At 32.4% G+C, this 27004-nt stretch overlaps 1 protein-coding gene across 23 annotated transcripts in view; it reads left to right on the forward strand.

The window, feature by feature from the left end:
• The window catches only part of LOC129952865 (serine/threonine-protein kinase MARK2), a 141281-nt gene that overhangs the window by 71747 nt on the left and 42530 nt on the right, over nt 1-27004 (forward strand). For 20 of the 23 annotated variants that reach the window (XM_056065759.1, XM_056065761.1, XM_056065762.1 and 17 more), the window contains exon 1: nt 24313-25625. The exons of 2 other annotated variants lie outside the window; for them this stretch is intronic. In XM_056065759.1, coding sequence (XP_055921734.1) covers nt 24417-25625 — 1209 coding nt within the window. In that variant the 5' untranslated portion in view covers nt 24313-24416. Of the gene's footprint in view, nt 1-3970; nt 5312-24312; nt 25626-27004 lie in introns of those variants that run through there. One more of the 23 variants, XM_056065770.1, reaches the window with a different exon arrangement.

Genomic DNA, 27004 nt, shown 5'->3' on the forward strand with positions numbered 1-27004 from the left:
CAATTATATATGCGGCATGCTCTCATCTAGTTTGTTTGTATTGGCGAAAGATGGGATTTTTTAGATTTCTTGTAGAAAACAAATTTTTACCAATTTTAGTACCATTTCTTAATTTTTTACAAATTAGATGAGTGAACCGAATATCTATTTTTATCAAAATTGCGTCCTATTTGTTGTAGATTTTATTTTTTATGAAAAAACGGATTGTTAGATTTTTATAAAAAAAATATCGAAAACAATATTTTATGTGAAATAAAAAAAGTTTGAAGACAATATTTTTAATTATTCAAAAGTTATTTGAGTCGAAAGTAAATTTTTACAAAGTTTTAGTACTGTTTTTATGTTAGGTTTTTATTTTTCTCAAAATTTTACTGAATGTTGAACACTATATTTTTTAAAAGATAAAAGTAGTTTAAACCAATATGTCAAAGTTTTGAAAAGATATTTTAGGCGAAAATCAATTTTATGTTTTTATTTTGTGTAAAAAACCTGTCAATTCTATTTTTCTCAACATTTTTCCGAATGTTGTAAACAATATTTCTTGAAATTATTTCGAAGCAATAATCTCAAATTTTTTAAAAACATATTTAAATCGAAATTCAATTTTTACCAACTATTTTTATAAAAAAAAAACTGTCAATTCGATTTTGCTCTTAATTTTACCAGATGTTACGTTATTTTTTTATTTTGGAGATAAAATCATTTTGTATTCGTAACATTTTCGTGGTGACAATATTTTTCAGTTTTTTTGATTTAAAAATAAGTGTTAATTTGATTTTTTCCCAAAAATATACTTGTTTGGTGTCACGTTACAATATATTATATAAAACTTAATTCAAGTCCTTAGCGTGTTTGGCTCATGAGATATTTAGGGTAAACCAAAATGTTTAACCTTTTTTTAAACTGCTATGGTAAAAAAAAACACCCACGAAATTTCCTTGAGATCCCTTTCTGCATCCTTCTGCATTATTATCTGTATAACAAAATTTATTTGAAGTCGATATGTTTTCTGGTTCTTAAGTTATGGACGACAAAAAAAACGTCGCGAACGTACGAACGTAAGTACACACGCACGCACAGACTTTCTAAAAATCTTTTATTTCGACTCTAGGGACCTTGAAACGTCGAGAAATGTCAAAACTTTCAATTTGACAAATCGGACCATTACGATATCTTCCTATGGGAAATTTAAAATCAATAGAAGTCAAAGTAACATTTTCATCTTAATGGCTTCGTTAATACTCATTTGGGGTCCAGAAAACCCAAGATCAATTTCTGAGAACAGCAACAGTTAAAGATGTTCGTTATAGTGACCTTTTAAACTATCTAAATATCAAAATGTGTATGTGGCCAACATGTGATTCTAGCAACGTACAATGTCAAGTCCATTTTCCAAAATTTACCTGATTCCACAGCACTGCCGCACCGCGAGATAAAAGTTGAACTACTGCAAGTATCATTTTGTTATCGTGTAATCGTCCTTTTTAGTGATCAGAATTGGTCATCTAGATCTTGTGGTTTTAAAGTTAAATCTTGTTAATTTTTTAGGCAAAGTTGTATGCTTGAAAAATAAAACTGGTCGTAGAAAATTTCAATAACAAAGTTCGTACTTACCATTCAAGAAGTTTCGCCTGTTTATCTTTTTCGCTTTTCCTAACAAAACTATTTTTAAACTCTGTATAAGTAACGCATTTAAGTTTCCTACATAATATCAAAATTATATTTTCTGTGAGGCTTAGTAATAGATAGGCTCAATTTTTTTAAAAATAATTTTTAATACGGAATCGTAAGAGCTCAAGATAATCCTTATTTCATACAAAGATAATGTTTTAGTAAGGTATCAGAATTTATAATTTCGTTTGTTTTGTAATTTCTACCTAAATAAAATAAAATCGTTTAAAAACAAAACAATCGGTTCGTAGGTAATACATACAGTGCCGCTCACTTGAATAGCACCCCCCCTTTAATTCGAGTTTAAAGCTCAATATTTTTAAAACAATTAATGAAAATGACTCTTTTTTTTCTTTTAAATCAAGTTTATTAAGTTCTGTAAAAAAAGGGAAAGAATGGAATGTATATTTACAGTGGTTATTTTTATATTCATTTTAAAGTGATGTGACTCAAAAAATTTGAATCGAATTTTAGCTCACTTGAATAGCACCTCTTCATTTAAAATTAATTTATTAATATTTTCAAACTTTTAAACAAATTTAAAATATAAAGAACACAATTATTAACATTAATTTTATGAATAAAAACAAAAATTAGTAATGGGTGGTCCTGCCTTGATTATAAATAACCTCATACATCCTGTTCGGTAGGGAATCATTCAAGTTTTTGATATAGGACAGTGAAATCGAGGCCCAGCTACACTTAATGGCTTCTATTAGCTCATCTTTACTACCATATTGTTTCCTAGATTCATATACTTTTCGGGTAAGCCACCCCCAAACATTTTCGATAATGTTTAGGTCTGGCGAATATGGTAGCCAATCTAACAATGAGACATTTTGGCGCTCTAGAAATAGTTTTACTACTCTGGTATTGTGGATGGGTGCGTTATCCTGCTGCAATTTCCATGACAAGTCACCAAACAATTCCTTAATCGAAGGAAAAACCTCCTCGAGTACCTCAATGTATGATTGCGCATTCATACGAGGAATCAAAAACTGCAACTCCAAAGTTCCATAATAAGTAATGGCTCCCCAAACCATAACACAGCCCACTCGGCTGTGTAAACGATCCAAATGATGTTCCTCTTTCCGCAAATCATGGAAGTAATAGTTAAATCCATCAGGCCCCTCTAAATTAATTTTTTTTTCGTCAGAGAAAACAACACGGTACCATTCCTTGCTCCATGTCATGTTAGCACGACAGAAACTAAGGCGTTGCTCTTTACGGGACGGGTAAAGCGGTGGTTTTTTCTTAAGCTTTAATCTTTTTAAGTGTGTAGCATTAGAAATTACCCGTTTTACGGTAGATACACTTGCTTTGACACCACTTTTTTCTTTTATTTTGGGGGCAGAATCATGCGAATTTGACGCGAGTCGCAGGATTGCTCTTTTGTCAGCAGCGCTAACGACACTAGACGTTCGGCCTTTCATATTTTTACCATAGCTGTACTCGTTCCGTAAAAATGTGGATATAATTTTGCGGCTTCGTTGCGTTTTTTTTAGCTATTTGGTGAATAGACAGGCCACACTCGCGATAAGCTTTAATTTTAGATTTCTCGTTCTCTGCCAATGATTTACCACGACCCATTTTGACTGAAATTATCTTAAAATGACTAAAAGAAATGGAAAAATATTTTTTAATAACTATCTGGGTTGTAATCCACACGAAAACTGATAATATAGGGGGTGGTGCTATTCAAGTGAACCTAAATAAAACCACGTTTTTCACAGTAGTTTCAATAAAGTTAACAAAAACTATATTTAACGGAACATTTCCAACGTATGAATTCGGTCACAGAGAGAGCAATTTAAGAGATAATTAAAATATACAAATATTGCAATGGTATACTGACTCAAAGACCCGAATTCTATACAGTTACATATTGCATAGTGGGGGCGCTATTCAAGTGAGCTGCACTGTATAAATAAAATAATTTCGATTTCTTATTGGGAAACGGTTGCAACTGAAAGGCAAAAAATACATTCTCCCAAAAACAATAACACGTCTATTACGTATTAAGACACTACCTCATGATTCGATAGTATTTATAAACTTTGCTATAAAGTTCATTGCGCTATTATTTCGTTATGCACGGGTCTTCCAACATCACTAGTTGTGATAGGCAATTGGCTAGGCTACGCGCACGTCATGAATTTTCGAAAATTGCAAACCCCAAGTTGAGAAAAAGAGAACAAAATCATCACATTGCAGTGTCTTAAATTTAATTAAATGGCGAATAGGATACAAAAAAAAAGATGTTGGTAGAGTAAATTTGTATTTTAAAATTTTATTTCAGATAAAATACCTATAGGTACCTACATTCATAGAAATAAATAAGAAATCAATAGAACGAAGCGATGTGAACTAAAAAAAGATTAACTACTTTGCATTTTACAAAGACGGAGGAGAAACAAACACTACAGGTCATTGCATTACTAGGACTTCCTTTGGAAATCATCAAAGGAAAATACAGTACAGAGGAAGAAAAGCACACGAGGGAGTTCTTAATACTCCCATCGCACTGAGGATACATCATAAAAATATGTATGAAGTAGCCCCAGTGGCGGGTAAGAAAATTGAAGCTGCATGTGCACTAAGTAGCTTTCGCATAATCATGGGACAAATTTCTAGCAACCATAGTAACAATAACAACCACAGCAACAACAACAACAATAATAATCAATCGACCGGCTATGTCAATCGACATCTATCGAATCAAAAGCCAAAAAGTCATTACAGACATTCCGCCGTCCAGCCATTGCGAAAAGAAGAAATGGTAATATTACGTGATCCTCTGAAAGATGCCTCGGACATCTACCGAGGGGTGGGGGTAAGAGAGTCCATTCAAATGAAAAAAAATAAAGAAATCATACCGAATGGACGTCCTGTCACAATAAGTGAAATGAACGCCTACAACATTGAAAAGAACGAAGAACAGCTTTCGCCATTGGTTAAGTTGGCTGGAATATCATCGGCCATGGACAAAGAAATCATAATAAAAACAACGAACGCTTCGGATGAGCTGTCAATAACGCCACCTCATCTGACTTCCTCTGCCACAGCCCCGCCAAAGGTTAATGAGTTCTATACAGTAGGTGATGGCTATCATAAGACAGAAAGTTGCTATTACCGCAGTCCGGATGGGAATTTTCACAAACTGCCAACGGACTCGTACCATAAGATGGCTGAAGGGTGCTATGTGAAGAGTCCGGAAGGTACCTTCCGTCGACTGGAAGTCTCGCGGAATATAGACGGTAGCGGTCATCTATCGGGCAATGGTAGTACAAATAGTGGCAGTGGGCAGCCAAAGATGCGAAGTCAGATGATGAAGTTCTTGAAACGTTCGAAGAGTCACACACCCGTGACTATTAAAGAACTGCAAAAAGAGAAGGATCGTCGCGATCGTGACAGGGAGCGGGAACGAAAGCATCGCGCATCAGCGGCCGCCAATGCCGAGAATAATGTGAGTGGCAGCAGTGGCAATGCAAGTAAAAATAATAAAGTAGTTGTTACAATGATGGAAAACGGAGGATTGCCGATTGTGGCGACTAGTAAAGCGGAACGTAGCTCGAAACATCATAGCCACAAGGATACTAGTAGTAGTAATAATGCTGCGGATAAAGCAAGAAATCAAAAAGTGAGGGTATGTTTGTTTTCATTATTGTTGTTTTTCTGAAATTTAATAATTAGTTATTGAATAAGACTTTTCATATATAATTAAAGTGTGGGAGAGGAATTGCTAAATGCAGAGGCAATAAAAGTGTTTTACATGAGTTAATAAGTATGCCATTGTTGCAATTCGAAAAGTAGTTGTAAGTTTAGTAATAGAATGTGGATTTTTTACTATAAACAAGTGTTAGGTTAAGTATTTTTCACTTCTTCAATAGAATGTGGATTTGTACTATAAACAAGAGTTATGTTAATATTCTTCACTTATTTATACTCCTAAGATTTTAATTTCCAGATAAGTTGATGCCGAAAAGACAACTTCATTGGGTTTTACATAGAAGCACTTACAATTTTTAAAATATAATGAATTATATTTGGCTTATGGATCCTATTACGTAGTATTGAATATAACATTGTTTAAGTGGCTGTCCCGATTTCAGTTGGTGGCGCTCATCCACTGGAATTTGAGCGATCGTAAAAGATTTAGGTAAATCATGCACACCTGCAACAGTTATATTGCCCCACAGCATAGTTTTTTTTTACACCATGTTACACAGTAGATGCCAGGTTTATGTTGTATAGGTCTGTGTTAGACTTTGTGCACAAGGCTATTCGGTTAAAGGGCCTGAAACATTGATTCTACCCGCAATAAAAATGGTAAGGTCTGAGAAACTATTTGACTTGTATTTGATCACGTATACTCGAATTGCTTTTTTGGTTCACTTTTGCACTCAAAGGCTTTTGTCTTGTAACTCGATTGTTGTAACCTTACAGTCATGAGATGAACCTTTTTCCTGGATTCTTGTCCCACTTAAGCAACGAATTGCGTTCATATAATTTTTAAACCTGTTTTGACATTTCGGACAGACTAATTAAATTCTCGAGCAAATGAGGTCCAAGGACGAATTATACGATAACATTTTTAGTGCACCCTTAAAACGATGCTCGTAATGGTGTATCGGTTCCTATCCATTATTTTACTAATCTCTGCATATGGTTCGCTATAAAATAAATAATTTAGGTGGCGCAACAGTCCGTAGACAACAAGGTCCTATTGACTTACAACTCTTAACCATTCCTGTGTGCGAGTAATTGCAGGGATGGAGGGGACCTACAGTTTATATGCCGAATCCGAACGGCTAATTTGAGAAAGCACTTTTTCATGACAAGAATTACTCTTGCACTCTTGTTTTAAAACCGCTTGATTTGAATATCGTGGTATGACAAGGATAAAGTGCGGCACTGTATATTTTTTGTTCACTTAAGAAATAAATCATCAACTTGATACAGCTAAGAATGCGTCATCCTTTATAAAGGCGGACACTACGTTTCAATGACCTAATTTTGTTTTGTTTTAGAAAAAGCCAAACAACTCAACGAAAATGCTGTGCAGTTTAAGTTTTAAATTATTTTTTTCACAAATTATTCATCCATCTTGTAAACGAGCTAAGCACAGTGTTGGCCAAAACTAAAGCAACTTTTTTAATAAAAAAAGCCTTTGTGTAATTTAAATACATAAAGATGTATATATTCTATATCGCCAATTGTTTATAAAATTCTTTGAACTTTAAAAATTAAAATTATTAAAATAAATACATAAATATTTCACTCCTTAAAAAATTACAATAAAAAATGTCTTTTTTGTCTGACCGAAACTAAAGAAACCTTATTTAAAAATAAATAATTTTACAAAAGAACGTGATTTTTAATCAATATTTTGTGCCGAAACCATTAACTGCTCTTATTAGTGCTATTGATAGGTACTATTCCAACCTTTTTGACTTTGGCAAAGAGTTCGTTTGGAGTTTTACACCTTTGGAGTAAGATTCTGTATAGGGTTGAGATCAGAAGAATGTGCTGGTAGTTCCATCACCTCAACTGTATGATCATGAAACCACTCCTTTACAGTCTTGGCGGTGTGTTTTGGATCGTCGTTGCTCGAAAGTTAATATAAGAGGAACATTCTCCTCTGCCTAGTAGAGCATGGTGTTTCCCACCATCCACCGCTCAGCGGCAAATCGTCCTTTCACTCACTTCCACTGATAGATCTATTTTAAGTATTCTGGTGGAGTTTCTCCCAAAATTGCAATACAAGACTATTTTAACTTTTGTTACGTTTCCAATGTCCAACTCGATTAAAACGAACTTTATTTTCTATCTCCTGATGTCATGTAACGAGTTTAAAGAAAAGCAGCAACAAAGTTGTTTTAGTTTTGGCCAATGCTGAAACGAAGTGGAGATAACTCTTTGCTATTTTTTTGTCTTGCATTGTTGCTAACTACTTTTAGATTTACAGCCCTGATCTGCTATTCACGTGGATCGTATATTCGATTCACCTATTCGATTCCCTTTTACACTGCCTTTGCATTCTGCTATCCATCGGGTGAACTACATTATCCCAAACCAATTTGACATTCAAATAAACAGCTGTCTATGTACAAATCTTGGGAATTTTGGATAAATTGTTTTGATTCATACAAAAATTAAGTTTAATCAATCCAACTAAACAATAATTTGCGTAATTTTTGGAAATGGGCAGTATTGGACTTTTTATTCCAATTGTCAGCAGAGGAATAAGAGAATCCTCAAACAGAGAGCTTCGGAGAAATGTTAAAAAGTGTATTCCTTCACCTAAAAATGTTAATATTCTTTTATTTATAAAACAAATATACTAAATTTAGAATAGATGAATACCGCGCAGTATTACCGACGTTACCGACATACACAGATTCACTTCGAATGAATAGCAGAATAATGATTAGTAAAAATTCAAGTAAAATTCCCCCCGATGAATAGCAGAATAGGCCTGTTAGTAGAATAATTAACAACAAGAGTGGTTATTAGAAACAATAAAAAAAAATATGAATTCATCATTAAAACGTACTACATCGTAAGACGTTCTTTGAAGCAAACTGTTGCTTAAGTTTTGGCCAACACTGTATATTTAATAATAATAAATTATTTATATTTTTTTTTTTCATAAAAATGGCAGTTTGTTTTCCGTAGTTAAGTTTTATTTAATATTAAGGAGGGTTTACTTTTACCTACATATAAACTTTCATGAATTATAACAGGAAATTATGCCAAAATGAATATAGAATTATAAAAAAAAACTTCATGGTGCATGCACTCCCACCACAATCACCATCATTTACGCATAGGAAAGGTGTTTGAACTTTTTACGTTCTGCTATTGTATCATAGAGTTATAAAGTTCAGCTTTCAGTTGAATGAAAAAACATGATCACTCGTCATTTTCACATAAGTTGACTTGGGTTGATAGTTAGGGATATTTTTCTTGACTTAATTTCCAGTAAACTTTCCATTGCCTTAATTGGAAGGTAATTTTTTGGAAACAGACCAATCAGATACTAGAAAATTACCTTACTTTCAAGTCCCTTATGTGATCTAAACCTGCCCAATGCGTTTTAAATAATAGTAAAAATTAAGTAAAATTACCCGTGTTATGAATAGTATGTACCCATAGTATGAATAACACCGATAAAAGTTAGAGTAGAATCTTACTGTGGATGAGTTTTTGACATTTATACGATTCTCGAATGGATCTTTTGTGATTTCGTTCTCAAATGTTGGTACGATTGATATTGCATTTGTATCTCGATGGCTGTGTTCGTTGAATAGTTGTGCATTTGGAATTATGTATGCGTTGTCCATTGGGGAAAAAATCAATCTATTAATGTTGATATTATTGAGTTTTTTTTAATGAAAATGGATTCAATAACTGTTTTTGGTGTTTCCACCGCACAAGAAGGTTAAAAATGATGAAGTATTTTCGATGTGTGAAGTGCAATTGAGATAGTTTGATTCGTGTTAAATAATAAAGAACTGATTTGTTCAGCACCATCTAAGCTACCTACTCCATGTCCATTTTTTTGTTGAAATTTAATTAAAAAAAAACTTTATTTTTTGTACACAAACATGCAAATAAACGGAACATAATGCATTATCTGTTAAACCAACTCCTCCACACAGGTTTTTCTTCTTAAATTTTGACTCGACTCCGATCTCCGACGGGAATCGAGTCAAATCAAGCTCATTTCAACTCGATTCAGGTATATAAAGAATTAAGGCTATCTTTAAGCTCGCTTCAACGCCACATGTTAATGAAGTAGTCTACGAACAAAACCCCTCCTTGAAACAATTGTTAAATTAACTTTTTTTTATAGAATCTCAATTTCCAGATGTTTACTTACCATTTCTTCTTGACAATTGTCCATTTTATTAGTTTTAGTTAGTTTTGTTTTGCTAAGTAAATTTTAACTTTTGATTTTTACAAAACTTTCTTCTATTTGTGCGATCTGTCAGAATAATAATAATTCTGACAGATCGTCTTTCAGTAGTACCAATTTTTAAATACAAAAAAACGATACTGCGGATCGTTTTGTTGTCCGGTCCATTCCTTGGGATGAATTGTTCTCCGAAGTTTTCCCTCAAAATGGCCATAGAATCGCGAGCTGTGTGGCATGTAGCGCCATCTTGTTGAAACCACATGTCAACCAAGTTCAGTTCTTCCATTTTTGGCAACAAAAAGTTTGTTAGCATTGAACGATAGCGATCGCCATTCACCGTAACGTTGCGTCCAACAGCATCTTTGAAAAAATACGGTCCAATGATTCCACCAGCGTACAAACCACACCAAACAGTGCATTTTTCGGGATGCATGGGCAGTTCTTGAACGGCTTCTGGTTGCTCTTCACTCCAAATGCGGCAATGAGCCTCATCGCTGAACAAAATTTGTCGATAAACACTGTCGAACCGAACACTGATTTTGGTAATAAAATTCAATGATTTGCAAGCGTTGCTCGTTAGTAAGTCTATTCATGATGAAATGTCAAAGCATACTGAGCATCTTTCTCTTTGACACCATGTCTGAAATCCCGCGTGATCTGTCAAATACTAATGCATGAAAATCCTAACCTCAAAAAAATCACCCTTTATATATACTATAGAATTCCAAAAAAAACGCACTTATTGTTTCGTTCGCTTTACCATTTTGAAAATGTTTTTACTTGGACAGCACCCGTGTTTTGTTGGGAAATCTATCCATAGTAAAGTAGGATTTTTACACGAATAACAAAAATAATATCCGTAGTGAGAATAACACCGATAAAAGTTCGAGTAGAATCTCACTATGGATAGGTTTTTGACATTTATATGAGCCTCGAATGGATCTTATGTGATTTCGTTCTCAAATGTTGGTACGATTGATATTGCATTTGTATCTCGATGGCTGTGTTCGTTGAGTAGTTCTTCTTTCAGTTGTACCAATTTTTAAATACAATAATCTGGCCACTGCGGATCGTTTTGTTGGGAATTTCTCACTTTACTATATATGAAATACGAACAAAACGTAGTCTTGTCCATGGGTACTTTACTAATGAAAGCTTTAAGTTACCAAACCCCACCTGGAAAACTATTAGTTTTTTTTCGATATACATAAATAACACTTAATTCGAAAATTCTTCTAAGAAATTATTAGACTAGTACTAATCGAACATATAATAGGCAGTATCTTCATTATCAAAGCGTTCTATCTTATTGCAGAGTAGTGTATTTATAACCATTATTCTATCAGCCACAGTTAAAACAAACTTGTACAAATCAGGTTTTTCAATTCTACTTAAATCCACCTACCTATACAACTCTATAACTCTACAAAATCAACAACCAAACCCACCCTTCTGTGCTCCAACTCATTTTTTTTATATTCACGATAGGAGGACGGACGGACAGACTAGTCGACAATGTTTTTTTTAATATTTTTTTTTTCTTTTACCTTTTATAGGGTACAATATGAACATGTTCAGTTGATAAGCTAGACGGCTGAGTGTAAGACGTGTGTATAGTGACCGCCGCCGTTCGGGTTTTCCATATTTCTTTGTCGCGTTATTTGAGTTAAATTTATGTCAAAATGACAAACGCACTTATCTTTGCCTATTGAATTAAAGTTTTCCCGATTTGTGGTGATCTGACAGATCTTCTAATCAAATCTAACCAAACCAATGTAAGAACAAGTGACATCTCATTTCACACTGCTGCGATTCACATGCATTATTTTTCTTTGTGTTTAAACTGAAAGAGATAGAATTGAGAGCGAGAGAGTGAGACCACTGAGTTCATCATGTTTAGCGTTGCCACAATGTTACAAGAGTGATTTTTATGTTTTGTTACTATAAAACTTTTAATTAAATGTTTTAAGGAACTCAGCTTTTTTTGCAAAATATTGTCTTATAAATACAAAATTATTGATATGACCGACATATCATATAGTTTATGTCTGTTTATGCTTTTTGTTTAAAGCAATATGTTTTGTTTTTCTGAAAATACTGTAATAGTTCACCACAACCACACGTCAAGTCGTGGGGCTTTTGACAAGTTTCTTAGCAACTTTACCATAATTTACGATATCATGAGTCATAAAGTTTGACCTAAGAATTTGCCAAACGTAATATAGCGTTGAGAATAAAGTTTACTTAATTTTTTTTGAATTTATTTATTTCTTTTATTTGTTTATAAATTTAACAACAAAGCGAAAGAAACTGCTACTTTGCACAGATTCTGAAATAAAACAAACAAAAAGTTGTCAACTGTTAAAGCGCGACAAAATAGAAAATAGATCTACATATTCCGGCGTCGAGCTGGAGCTTACAATTTGAACGATCTAAAGCGAGCACAAAGCTTGAGGTAACATTTTAAATTGCTTTGATAAGAGTCAATTGTTTCTGTTCAATATGTCAAAGCCATCTAGAACGATGTTGTGGTTTAACTATAAAACTTGTTACTTTTTTGTTAAGCTTTTGTTGAAGTTCTGCGGCAACACTGATCAGGTTGAAAAACGACAACTTTATAGATACACAACGGCAAAATAAGTTGAAAATACAAAGAAATACCTTCAGATTCTGCAGACATTGACTTCTCTTACACGTAAAGTATAAGCAGAAAATAATAAAAATATAAATAAAAAGAATGAAAGAAAATAACGACGATAACGACGACGACAACGACAACGACGACGAATGGCAAAATAATGCAATGCTTTTTGCGAAGTAGAACGGGGCAATTCCACTGCCACCGCACGTTTTTTGTTTGCTTTTTTCACTGACATGATACTTATTTTCTTTTCTATTTTTTAGTTTAATTATCTTATCACATTCATGATAAATACAAATTTACAAATACCAACACACCGACAGTTTTACCAGAAACGGTGGTGGGGTTCTTTGAATTAGCTTTTTTAGTATTATTTCAAGGTATTATTGATAAAAATAAATTTTATTCTCGAATTCAAGCGATTTAGAATTATTGCTTGTTGCTTTTTCTTTCTGTACGAGATACAATAGGTTTATGTACATACATACATACAAACAAAAGTGTAAACTGAGCTTAAATGATTGTATCTACCCATAAAAAAAAGTTTATAGGTATTGCTTTATTTACAAATACGAAATTATTCTGTTACAATTGAATCAAATTTATTTTGTTGGAATATTAACAAAAGTAACGAAGCAGAACTTTTATTTTTTTCGTTTGTGTATTTCTTAGAAGCTCCTACTGAAATAGGTGACAAAATTATAAACTCGTGTGTACATACATAACACATTTTAAAAAAAGTTAAAATTGTACCTAAACCCGACATCAACATTACTTCGAACGACGATGTTCTTATTTTTAAAAAATAATATGTTATGTACTTACATTTATATGTATTGTTGAGGTTTCCTAGACCTAAAGCTTTGCTCTCTCTTCTCTCTTCTTTAGTTTATAGTTTTCTTTTTTATTGTTTCTCCGTATTTTTTTTTCATCTATCTACCTATTCATTTTTCGTCTACCTATCAACTATCTACCTGTATAAAACCTACTATATCTACACTTCTACTTCAAAACTAAGCAAATTGTACCTCTTTGTGTAAATAAAGAAAAGTCTATCTAAAAGAAACAATGCAACCAGTCCACACGAAAAAAAGGCAGTACCAGGAAACGTCAGCGACCTGCCAACAATAAATGATACGCGGAGAGAAACGAATGGTTTTTGGTTGTTTGTAAGTGGGATTTAGTTATAGAACTTGAGTTTTCTTTGATGGATTTTCTTAAACGAGTTAAATTAACAAAATAAAAGATAGGTTTAAACGTCCATCATCTTTGACATTACTATTACTCGCATACAGGAATGGTTGAGAGTTGTAAGTCACTAGGCCCTGATTCTCTACGAGCTCCTGGACTTTTTTTGAAGCAAACCTACTTACATTATTAAGTGTCTGGTTTATTTAAAGCAAACCTACGTTAAGTGTCCGGTCTGAGCGAAGCACGAATTTGTTATTAGGTTTGGGAAGAACCGGATTATTCTCCAATCCCCATGAAGTTGTTGTTGTGCTCGTAGTTTTTGGTTACTTAAAAAATATAAGTGATAATTTCTATAATTTGTGATGCTAATGAACCTTTACTAACTTATAACATTTATAAAATTGTGTAAATTATATCTGTGAAGGTACTCAAAAATAGAAAACAGAGTACTTGATCATACTTTTAGTATTTAATAGGTCAATGCTTTTATTATAGAACTTCTGTACCTTTGATAAATACATATTTAATTATTAAATACAAACAGCCAAGTTCATGGCTTAATACGTTTTTTATCAAAAGAACAAATATACTTTATTTCACATGAAAAAAACACCTCCTGAGAGCTTGCAATTAAGTTAAAAATACCACTCTTAAGGCTTATTTTGGCACGAATATTGCAATGGGTTGTTGTTAACATTATAGAAGTAGTTGCCGACTAAAAATAAATGTACAATATACACTGGCGCAAACAACCTATTGATTGGTGTTTAAAAATGTACTAATTAGCAATTCGCTAAATATTGAGCAATTTGCTAAGGGACTCCAACATTTTAAACCATTCTTTTCGTTGTACCTTTTATTAAAAAACTGGCATCGGAACATGGCTACGACATGACAGTTCGTGAAAATAAATAAAGCCAATGGCTCAAAATCACCAAGGTGGCTTTGCTAGCAATTTAATGCCTTAAATCTTGATTTAATTGAAAAAAAATTATAAAACACTTACAATATAATTTATTAATAAGGTGCATTTTAAATGAAATCAATGGAAAATCATTTCGGAAACGCGTCCTAATTTCCAATCTTCAATACCAAGTCCAAAATATAATTGAAAAATTTAAGGTATTTAACCCCGGTAATTACTCAATACACCGTATTTTTTATACTAAATTTAAAGATAAAAGATTATTTATTTTTAACTATAAAAATGCAAAAATAGCTTGTCCAATACAGCACAAGTCATTTCAGTGAACATATCGATAATCGATCAAAAATAAATTTAAGTAAATCTAGCCATTCGGTGTCAAACGTCAGTCGAGGAAGAGAATAATAATAAAGCCGGCTGTCAGAGTATTTTTCGTCAAATAAATTATCAGCCTTATTCTGCTTTTCACGTGGATATTTGATTCACCCATTCGATTCCCTTTCACACTGCCTTTGCATTCTGCTACCCATCGGGCGAACTACATTATGCCAATTTGACATTTAAATAAACAGCAGTTCATGTACAAATCTTGTGAATTTTGGATAAATTGTTTTGATTCATACAAAAATTAAGTTTAATCAATCCACCTAAACAGAATAATTTGTGTAATTTTTGGAAATGGGCAGTATTTGATTTTTTACTCCAATTGGAAGCAGAGGAATAAGGGAATCCTTAAGCAGAGAGCTTCGGAGAAATGTTAAAAAGTGTCTTCCTTTCTCTAAAAATGTTAATTTGCTTTTATTTATAAAACAAGTATTCTAAATTTAGCAATATATTAGTTTTCACTTACTTTTTGCTTACAAAAATTAACAAACCAGACATCAAATGAAAAGTCCGCTGGATATTATACGCGGATCTGAATTGTATAGAATGAATGCTTTCACGTGAATAGAAGAATACCGCGCAGTATTACCGACGTTACCGACATACACAGATTCACTTCGAATGAATAATGATTAGTAAAAATTCAAGTAAAATTCACCCCGATGAATAGCAGAATAGGCCTGTACATCTAAATGTTAAGTACCTTTCTATTCATTACTCGTAGAGCGTACATCAACAGTCCTTCATTCCATGAACGTATTTATTTATTCTAAAATAACAAAGGCACCTCAAATAAGTTCCTATTGACAAAGTCAGATCGCATTTAAGATGGCCGCCTTATAATCAAAGGTCGCTCTTATTTAAAATCGCCATTTCGTGAGCGGTCATTTCTTGAACGTTCCGGACATGATTTGACGTATTTTCCTTTTAGAAGATTTTGTATGTATTGTTTTCATTAGTGCTTATTTAATATAGATACATAATACACCCATGTTATAAATCAAAGTTTAAATTATGTGCTTTGTTTTTGATTTTATCAAACTTAGAAAAACGTTCCCGAACTGATGGTTTGTATAAAGTATAGAATTCTATGCGCTGCCCTGTCGAAGTTCATTAATACACAAATTTTAAAACAGTATAAGCTAAAAGTCATCATTTTAGCTTGCAAATTTTATTTGTCCTAAAACCAATTTTGAAATTTGCAACCTTTGCTAAAAACAGACCTTTTAATTTGAATTCCCTACTGTGACAGTTCGTGAAAATAAACAAAGCAAATACGCTTAAACAGACCTTTTAATTGGAATTCACTACTGTAAACGGAACGATTTTATAATTTTATAGATATCATATGGATTTAGCAAATTGCTAAAAGTTAATGTAACCATTTCGTGATTTCAACTTTAGAAAATTATAAAGAGATAGTAAGATGTTAAAATCGTTTAAAATTAAGTAAATCATTTTGTAGGCTTAGTAAATTGCTAAAAATAGATTTTACAGTTTGCTAAATCGTTTTAAATTTTGCTCTCCTGGATGATATTAAAAATTATACATTGCCAATAAAAATATAGTATTTGTATGGACAAATATTATCCTCTATCCTTAATTTCTAGCAATTTGGTTATTTCCAGGTGTGAAATAAATTGTGTTTAACAAAATGAAAAGTATTTAAATAAAGGTCAAAAACTGGAGAAAATGAGAAAAGTCAGACTACAAATCCCATAAATGCAGAATAAAATCAGACATTTTATGGTTGTAAACCTGCTCCAATCTCTGCCTTGAACAAGGTCCCCAAAGAGTTCTAATGTCTGAACTAGTTTTTAACATCTACTTAAAAATACAGGAACGGTGCAATAATTCTAATTAGCTAATAGCAGATCGTTACTCATTACAATAATAGTTAATTGTCTATTAAATCTTTTTATATTGTTATATTTTCAATAAGCAGAATGTCACTAGAGCCTAATCAAATAGTAGATTAAGAACAAAGTATACCTGCGTACGTACATATGTATGCATTTAATTACCTGAATTGGTAATATTGGAAATACATTTTAATAAGATTATTTAAAAAAGATTTCGAATTATTTAAAAGAGTTTGATTTTTGCCTTTTGACTTCTTCGCTCGTTTTAACATAAAATTGTGTTTTACAACGGTGAAAAATAGAAAAAAGAAAATCTCTGTTATTTTGTGAAAAACCGATAATTTTGTCCTATACAATCTATTCGTGTCTTACATTTCTAGGTGGTTTGACAGAGTGTTTTGCTCTTATATAAAAACAAACCATTTTTAAAGTGTTTTTTTTTTGTATAACAATTTGTATAATTTTATTAGCTTATTTATAATCAATAGATATTAATAAATTGATAAGTTTGTGTGCTCGAAATGTACTTTAATCGTGTACATACATAATATAAATTTGTCACTTTTGCAAAAAAAAAGTGATAATCGAACTTTAATCATAAAACCTAAGACGTGAATTTGGTTCTCTGATTTAAATGATTATATGTCTTTCAAAACAATCAACTTTTGAGTTTGGTAGATAAAGTTGTTTTGTTTTTGTTGCTTGATTCTTATACAAATACGAATATCATACTCTACATGTATGTAAATACATACATATGTATTATGATAAAAATAAATCAATTTTCTTACAACTTCAAAAATTTAAAAGTAATCTTTTATAAATTATTATTTTCTGCTCTCACATTGAACCAATTTTAACACATACAGTCCCTGGCCATATTATTAGACGCACTTTAGTTTTTTTGCAAAATCTTAATTTCCAGCTTTTTTAATCATGTTTTCGAAATTATGCAGAATATAAACAAATAAAAGCAAGAGCTTTAAAGAATTTTTTTTTAATTAATATTTTCAATTTTTGTTGTTGTTATTTTTGTATTTTTTTTTCCAATATTTTGTTGAACCTCCTTTTGCTTTAATAAGAGCCTCAATTTTGAGTGGCATACTATCAATGCATGATTGGACTGTTTCCTGCATTTGTGGGTGGTGATTCCACATGTGAATTACACTTTCAATAAGTGACCTCATCTTTATCTACTTGCCTCTTCATCAGCTTCAACACGTATTCAATGAGTTCATATCAGGGCTGTTTCCCGGCCAGACCAACAGAGCGATGTTTTCTTCCCTCAAATAAGTTTATATGGACCGGCCTGTGTGGCATGGAGCTCCATCTTGCATAAAAATGTAACCATGCATCCATTCTTGAACGTTAAAAATATTGCGAATAATCTAATAATTATAAAAATTCTGCAGTGCGTCTAATAATATGGCCAGTTACTATAATGTGTTAAGAAAAAGAGAGAATTTTCTGTAAACTTTGTATTTTTATTAAATATTAATTTATAATTTGTTGATTTACAATAAAATTAGGCAATACCTGTATTTAAACAAACTAATCGAGTGGTCATACCATTTATTTTCATAAGTTAATTTAACGGTATTTTATATTTTTTGGGATGAGTTCTTTCTTACATTGTAAGCGGTTTAAGGATGATCTAATCCAGGGGTTGAAAACTTTGTGGAACTGTGAACGCAGCGCATCTCTTCTCTGCCCGTACCTAAAATGAGTCTTCTTATACCGGAACGGTGCAAGAAATTCGTCACCCCTTTTGTTCTGGCTGTAATTTAATTTGTCCAAAACATGAATACAACTCGCATATTTGCGAAAGGCCCGAAGGCAAGTTTATGTCTTAAAGATAAGATTCTGAAAAGAGCTTTGAAAATGATAGGCGATAGAACTATAACCGAAACATTTAGATCACTCGGCAACCGCCGCAATATTTCATGTCTTTCGTTGTTTTACAGATTTTTTTACAAACAATGTCTTGTCAAATTCGCCAGTTGCATCCCTCCCCCTTCAAACAATTCAGCCATCAACCGCAAATTGAGAGTGTGGATTGTTTTATCCAACTTTGTTTATCTCTTTCAATTTGATATCTCAATTTTTAAGACCAATGTGGACCGGTATCTCCTCTTGAATCCTTCCCTCTTTTCCTAACACTCGCACTGTGTTTAAACGTGAACATGTTAAAGGTATTAATAACCCCTTGAGTCCTGTAAACTAAAAAAATATCTACCGCATGAGGAAAAACTAAATTTTTGATGATAAGAAAAAAGTATGTCTTCCTAGGTTTATGTAGAAAGGTATTTAATTATATTTAATTTAATGATTAAGAATAATTTTTAGCAAGGTCTACTGGATTAGAAATGTTTTTCAACGATAGTTGTATCATGTCAGAAAGAGAGATACACACAATCTTTCGCCGCAATCAAAAGTGACAAAGGCAATTCATTTCACGAATTAAATTAAATTAAATTAAATTTTAATTAAATGAAAATTCTCAGGTAAAGAAAAAAAAAAACAGTTTCTGCATTGTTTGTCTAATTACTGAGAAAGAAAAACTTCGTGTAGGTATACACGTATATGCTTGAATATATTTTATTTTTGAACTGTATAGCTGTGATTGTTACACGCTGTACCACCATCATACACACAAAAAACAAACAAGAATCAAGCACAAAAGAAAACCTACGATTTCCCTCTGCTACTCTTTTTAACTCACATACTTATTCTTTTAAAAACACCATTTGTACTAATATAGAAAATGCGTTTCACCATTTTAAGACAGGGGCGAATCTGGGTAACAAACAAATAATAGTAAAAGAAAAACCCTAATATTTAAATTTTGTTTACTATTGATACCATCAGTAGTTAATGTATGTATGTCGAAGTTTTGATTCTTGTCTAACCCTTAAGAATAAAAAACATGGGCTTTCTATTTTTAAATTTAGGTCAATTTGGGTTAATAACCATTATGTTTTATAAATAATTCATGAGTTTATGTTTTCAGTCTAAATAAGTCAGTTAATACTTTTCTAACATATTGTTTAGCATGTAGTAAACAATTTTTTTTTTTTTTAACTTTGAAGTTAAACTAAGCGTCCTAAAGCGTAGAATTAAAATAAAAGAATATTATTTATTTACAGTTTCTTAACAAAACATTTAAGGGTTATTTACAAATAATAACATTTAAAGACAGTCTTTTAAAGTTAAAAAGTTGTAAATTATGACTAACGCCAAGTAACTGAAAGACCCTGTGGAACAATTCTCACATCAACGACGTCTGATAATATGAAAACATCAGCTAGTTGGTCCCCTTTAGAAAGCTCAAAGCTAGAGAGAATTTTCAAATACGATAGTTTGATCGTCTTTTATTCAATGCCATCGCCAGTCAGTTTCATAATAATGCTTTCTTCGAGACAGCTAAAAAATGGCATTTTATTTGCTGCGCCAACTGTACCTTTTGTTTTATGTTCCCAATCATATTACCGTTGATGAACATTTAAGACTAAATTCTCTTTTGCAACAAATGTTGTTGGCGTTTTCGTCCTCCAAATAGTCAATCGTTACGAGCTTATTGGCGTAGAGTAGAGTCTTTAAATATCCCAACAGAAAATGGGTCGGTCTTGAAGACCAAGTCATGGGTCCGTAACTTAGAAGAATATGCGATTACCAAACATCTCCTTCAACAAATCAGTTGTGCACAAGCTGTGTGACATGTAACAACAAAGTTTGAAATTCTTCAGCATGGTTAACTAGCAATGACATTTGCTAGGTAACAGCAAAAATTTATTGTGTTATATCAAATTATTTTCTGATATTAATGTTTCTTGAGTTTTTACTTTCTCTTATTTGAAATACATTAAAAGACAAATCGTAAATCTCGAATGAAAGGTTCACGCGCTGACTGCCAGGTGCAGAGACATCCTATGTCAATAACAACATTTAAAACAAAATTGAAAATTTCAGTTTTGTAGGTTTTGACTATGTTGTCCAATGGGTATTAATATTAAACAAAAATTGTTTGCACCACTATAATTTGTGATATTTATAAGTCCTCAAACTACCTACACAACCTCTCCACATAGTTCATAGAAGATTTGTGTGTTATGATGAATGTTCTTCACTAAAATACTGACATTTTTAAACAAATTTCACAAACTTATAATTTATAACGAAATTGTATATTGGTTTTGCGTGACACCAATAACCAAAACGTATGTTGATTTATTAAAATTATAAGCTCAGTATTTTTGAGTTTACAAAAGATAACCAAACCAAAAGAAGCTGTAACAGCGAGCGAATCATCAAAGGTATATTTAAAGCTGTACGAAATACTATTTGCTTTAAAATGTTCAAGACAGCAGTCTTGGGAAATTGTGGTAACTTTACTTCCAACACAAAGAGCCCATTTACTCCAAAAGTTTCATATTGTGTCAATCCGTCACTGCACATAACTAAAATATACAATCATTATACGAGTATCTCTCTTCGTCTAGATTGGTTGCCACGATAGTAGTTGTTATGTCGAGTGAAAAAAGAATACAAACTTAACTTTTTTTTCGTCATCATCAACATAACACTCAACATCTAGGGAAATAATCATTAAAAAAAAAAACTTAAAAAAAAAACAACAGTGAATAACCACGGTATATCGTCATCCTCATCTCCGTCATGCGGAAAGCGTTTATAAAGTATATATCAGGCGAAACGTAACCACAAAACATAGTTGTAGGCTTAAAGCCCTCGAGAGTCGAGAGACGACATATAAAAGAAATAAAGGCACACAGGTCGGACGGTCGGTCGCTCGGCTTGGGCTCAAGAGCAGAAAACATCAGTACTGGTAGACGTAGAGTCAGAGTGGCAGAGCAGTTAGCAGTTGTAGTTGTATCGCGGAAACTATTGGGAGCGCGTGGAGGAGAGCAGCGTTCGTTTTGACGACTATAATGACATATACTGGTTTTTAAATTGTTTCTCCTCGTAACTGCTTTGCCCGGTGGTGCTGCTGGCTGCTGGTGACTGTGCTGAGATTTTATTTCAATTTTGGTTACTCCCCATGAGAAGATACTTCTCCTTTTCTGATCTCTTACCAATTTCAATTCGTTTTTCCTAGTTTGTAGCTAACTTAAAATATTTTTTCCTTTTTAATTTTCAAAACGGGTGGCTAAATAACACAACCGATTGCACCTGTAGCGGTCGCGCTGTTGACATCGTTATACCGCCAGTGGTGTAAAGAAACAGTAGATATCTCGATTAATTTTGTTGCCAATATAGCCGAGAAGCTCATTTTCAAAATCCCCTGCGAAAATAAAACCCCTCTCCCATCCAATGCTGTGGTTTAAATTTAAAAAATCATGAAAGGTGAACAACTATCGTAAGAAATTGTACCTCAAAACCACGCGTGACACCAATCTACTTTTATTAAATTTTCGCAATCGGTTCTTGTTACTCGTGTACGTTTCTCATCGATAACAATTTTTTGTTCTCTTATTTATATCAAATAAAAAAGTGTTCAATAGAAAAACATAAAACATTTGATTATATTACCGTCATTACCGACGCCATTTTCTCAATTGTTTCGTTTTGTTTTCCGTCGTCTTGTGCTAATTTATTGTTCCCTGATGTAAGCGCCATCTCACAATCAAGTTCATTGTCAATTAATAAAATACAAACAATTTAAAACTAGCCAACAACTTTGAAAAATAAAAATATATATTAATTACTTCATAAAAACGTCATTCCATTTTTTGTTTTAACTATAATATAATAATTGTGTGTATGTTTGTCTTGTCCAAAATATTTTCCTTAATATCTGCTTTTTCTGTGCCAAACATAATTCATCATTAAGCGCCGCTGGATAAAGGGTGGTTTATAATGAACAAACATTCAAAGATGAATTCTCAAGTGCCCTTAAATATTTGTTTGTATTTTTTTTTTTTTTTCAGATAAACCAGTTTTGTATTTGAACTTCTACCACAGATTCAATTTTTTGCTGCAAGAGTAGTATGTGGCCATTTTGGCAAGCAAATAACGTCTTATATATTGGTGATGATGATTTGTTGATGATGATGATTGAAGGCGATCGTCTAATGTTTAAAAACAATGAAATTAAAAATGATTCTGTATATTTTTTTTAACAATTAATTTTATATTCATAACTTACCTAAAATGATTTCTCTAATTCAATACAGATTAATGTGTGCTTTGGTGATGTCAATATTGTAAAGATGTACCCGCATACACATTATACAGTACTTCATAATTTTTTTGTTTTTAAATTATAATTTCAAGGAATGAAATATTTTAAAACAAAATATGAAAAGTCTTAAAAAATCGACCGTAAATCACAACTCATGGTGTAGTGAAAAGAAATAACTTTATTAAAAACTAGATTCTTTCTTATTTCTATTTGAAACAAAGAGATATGAATATGATCAAGAAAAATATCTTGTTGGTTAGGTTAGATTTCTTTTTGTAGGTTGCTCAACCAAGTAACAATCTGCATTTTGAGGCTTATCACGATCAGCTGTAAACATTTGCTTAAATTTCACACAAATAGAAATTAAATTGCACAACCTGCCTTTTTCAATATAACTCAAAATCTAAAGTATTGATAATTTAATTCGATAATTTAAGCATTTGAAATTCAAGTAAAAAAAATTGTAGCACAGTATAATAAAATATTATCGAAAAACCATAGAAATTTAATTAATTTCTTATAATGTGCTTATGGTAATACTCCGAGTTCCACTTCTTGATCTAAAATGTACAAAAAAGTGCGATCGAATTCCATATTAAAAAGTAACGTTCAATTAATTAAAAAAAACTGAATGTGTTTTTTAAAAATATCCATCAGCTATAACTTTAATTTTAAGAAGAAATATTTGACTGTTAACAGTCCAATTGTTTTTTCCTGAACACCGTTTATTTTAGTAAATATGATTTAAAATCATGAAAATAAAAATAAATATAAAGCATAACTGTTCATATATGCGTTTCGCCCCGATATAATGGTTGAGCTCATCAGAAGATGACCATTAAACCTTGTCTTGACGCGTATTTTCTCGAATAAATCGAGATTCCATATAATCCGAGGGACATAGAGCAACTGTGAATTATTTAGTTGCTACAAGTCTTTAAAGAAGATAAATTGTAGCTATTTTTTATTGCCTTGCTATGGGACTTTTGAAGAGGAAATTTAATTTTAAGTTGATTTCGAAGAAAAATTAAAGTTTTTAACGAAAAAACAATACATTTACTGCGTAGGCAATTCTTTGTAAGAAGTGTAATATTTGAATTTCAAATATTTTAGTGTATTGCAACATTAGAAGCGTAACTGACAAATAATAAGATATTCTTCGATTTCAGTCAATATATAAGACATTTCCTGAACATCATCTATATATCTAATAGGTATGCGGTATTCAAGTTTACCTACGTTCTCTTTTATTTCGTTTAACCAAAACTGAAGCACACATTAATATGAGGGAGATAGAGAGAGGACCTTCAATTTCAGTTTAAATTTTTCATATTGCATGTGTTTCGTGCGCGGGTGTTGTGTTATTGTTGTTTTCTTCCCTTGTTTTCCAAACAAAATGACCTCGTTGAGAAAAACCTGATTTATTTTTTCTTTTTCGAGTGTCATCCGTGATGAAGTCATGGCGTTAATGAAGCGTAAAGCTCTTTATTATTATAACAATTTTGTTTTCCAATTTAGACCCTAACCCTCTGTTTAAGCAACCAATATTTGAAAGTTTCTATCTAAAACTGAACAAAAAACATAGAAGTCAATATAAAATTTAATAAAATATTAAAAACATCATGGATTCAGATTTGAAACGTGATGATACAACTAGAAAGAGTTTTCGAAATCCCTCGCATCGAAAGGGTACAGCTCCGGCACCGCCACCAGCAACACAACCAAAGATAACGGAGTTTGTAAAGCTCGCCGACATTGATATTGGTGAAAAACCCGTAACGTGTCCCCCACCTGGTCTAAATTTTGTCTCCAAAGAAAATGAAGACGAACCAAGTGCTTTGGTGGAACTGAGGAAACCTCCAATCAAGGACAGTACAGTCATTGTGGGGGAAAAAAGATGTTCGGTACCAGTTTCTAAATCGTTCAGCCAGTACCTTGCAAGTAATGCTAAAAAAGGCAACGACCGGGTGTCCCTGAATCCGCATGGTGCCGTACGTACAGGGCAATTTGAACAACTACGCGATAAAATTTTGCTATCGCCACTGCCAAACAGAGCAGATAATAAAATCAATCTACCAGACGAAGATGATGATAATGTATCATTCGCTTTGGGTTCAATAGAGAAGCACATAAATCAAGTTGAAGAAAGTTTCAAACAATCATCGAAACAAAATGCCTGCATTGATGAAATCAAAGTTGAAATAATAAAGAAGAGCAAGCGCTATGGAGAACATGAAAATCTTCTCCAACCAGGAATCAGTGATATGGCATCTGGTCAAGACTTTGGCTATCTGCCTGGTAGTCGTGGTACTGAATCAGATGGTGAGTCTGAATTTCAACGAGGTTCGGAAGCGCGCAATTCAACAGGTGCGTACTCGAAAGCAATAGCCACCACACAGAAGCCAAAAATTAGCCGTACAGCGTCGGATACCAAGAACTCTGAAGTGATTGCTATTCGTGCTGCACTTAAACCAAAGCAAAGCATTGCAACCAAAGATCTCCAATTGGATGTAGCTGTGGCAAAAAATAGCGCGAATTCTGCCATGTCATCGACGACATCGGCTGCCAAAAGAAGGGAAGAAAACCTTAAACATTTTGAGGCGCTGCTCCAGCAAAAGCCCAGAGTTGTTTCAACCGAAGTGAAGCAAGCTAGAGCTCGGCCGAACGCACCACTTGCAAAGCCAACTCCGACACCATTACCGTCTTCAGCAAATGCAACTCCAACAACTGGAAGGCATATCGTAACAATGCCTCCATTACCACCATCAGCAACCAAAGCACCATCACCGAATACTTCGATGCTTAACAATCGATATGCTACCGAAATTCAGGTAAACTTACGAACTAAGTTACTTTTTCTATAAGTTTTTAATCATCTCTCAAAAATGAGTTTTACCTCATTTTTTCATCTTTCATCCATATACGAGTACATACTTTTTCCCAAACAATGTCAACTGACAACAACAACATTGTTGTTATAACAAGAAAGAGAGTTGTGGAGGCTGTTCCATTTGGGAATGACATTTTTATTTGTTACTCTTTTTTTTTATTAGTTTCGAGTTCTCATAAAAAAAAGTTTAAAATTTCGGAAAGATACACTCCCCTTGTGTGTGTTTTCTTATTATGTGTGTACGTATGTGTGTGTGCGTAAGACCTACATTTTCTTTTGTTCTTCTTGCTCTGATAGCCATAAATGGATATTATTTTCAGAATAATAAAGAAAATGTTATAAATTTCCGTTTTATTTTGTGTATATTTTTGTTCTATTTAAGTACTGTGAATCATTTTAATTTTTTTTTTGCAAAATGAGTCATAATACACAGCAGGGTTTATATAAATAGTTAAGATTGATTACCTATATTGGTAAGATTTTAAAGCGAAAAACAAGCAGTCTAAGTGAATTTTAAAAAGGGATTTGTATGTAGAGTTTATTTTGATAACACACAAATCTCGAACATAATAAATAAATAAAATAGTTCCAAATTATAACAAAAATTCAATTAAAGAACTTAAAACAGATTTTAAATTTAGATATGTACCTATATATTTGTACATAGGAATCAAGATAGTTTATTGGTTATTATGAACATTTCTACTGAGAAGAAGATACCATTATACAGGTTATCGTACAAGGGTGGATCCAGACTTTTAATCAGGGGGGACGAGCTTAACATATAGACGAGTTTTTACTTGCCGCTTAAAAATTTTCTTTAAAGAAGGTTAACAAAATTTAATTTAAATAACATAATGTGCATCTTAACCTTAAATGTACACATTTCAAGAGCTAAAGTGACAACTTTAGTTATTATATTATTTTAGAACGCTATTGTCCAGCAAGGTATAGTCTAATTATTTTATTTAGTAGACATTCTTATCATGAAAGCATTCCAAGATTCTAACAGTTTTCTAAATATGCCATATTTAAGATCAAAACACAATATTTTAGAGGATTATTATTGCTTTCATGGAGAAATGTACGAAATTGTTTTTCCCTTTTCTTTGTTGCCATTTATATTAATGCGTAAAACGCTACAAAAATTCAAAAACCCATAAAATGAGAAAGAATCTGATATCAAGAATTTTTTTTTTTTTTTTTTTTTTTTTTTGACGTAGTTTTTTCGGACTCAATTTTTGGGAGTCTATTATTACTATCGCTATTGGTCTGCTCACCCGTGGCATGATGGTTAGTGCGCTGGACTGTCATGCAAGG

This window comes from Eupeodes corollae, chromosome 3 (assembly GCF_945859685.1).
Source record: "Eupeodes corollae chromosome 3, idEupCoro1.1, whole genome shotgun sequence".
Classification (NCBI taxonomy): domain Eukaryota; kingdom Metazoa; phylum Arthropoda; class Insecta; order Diptera; family Syrphidae; genus Eupeodes; species Eupeodes corollae.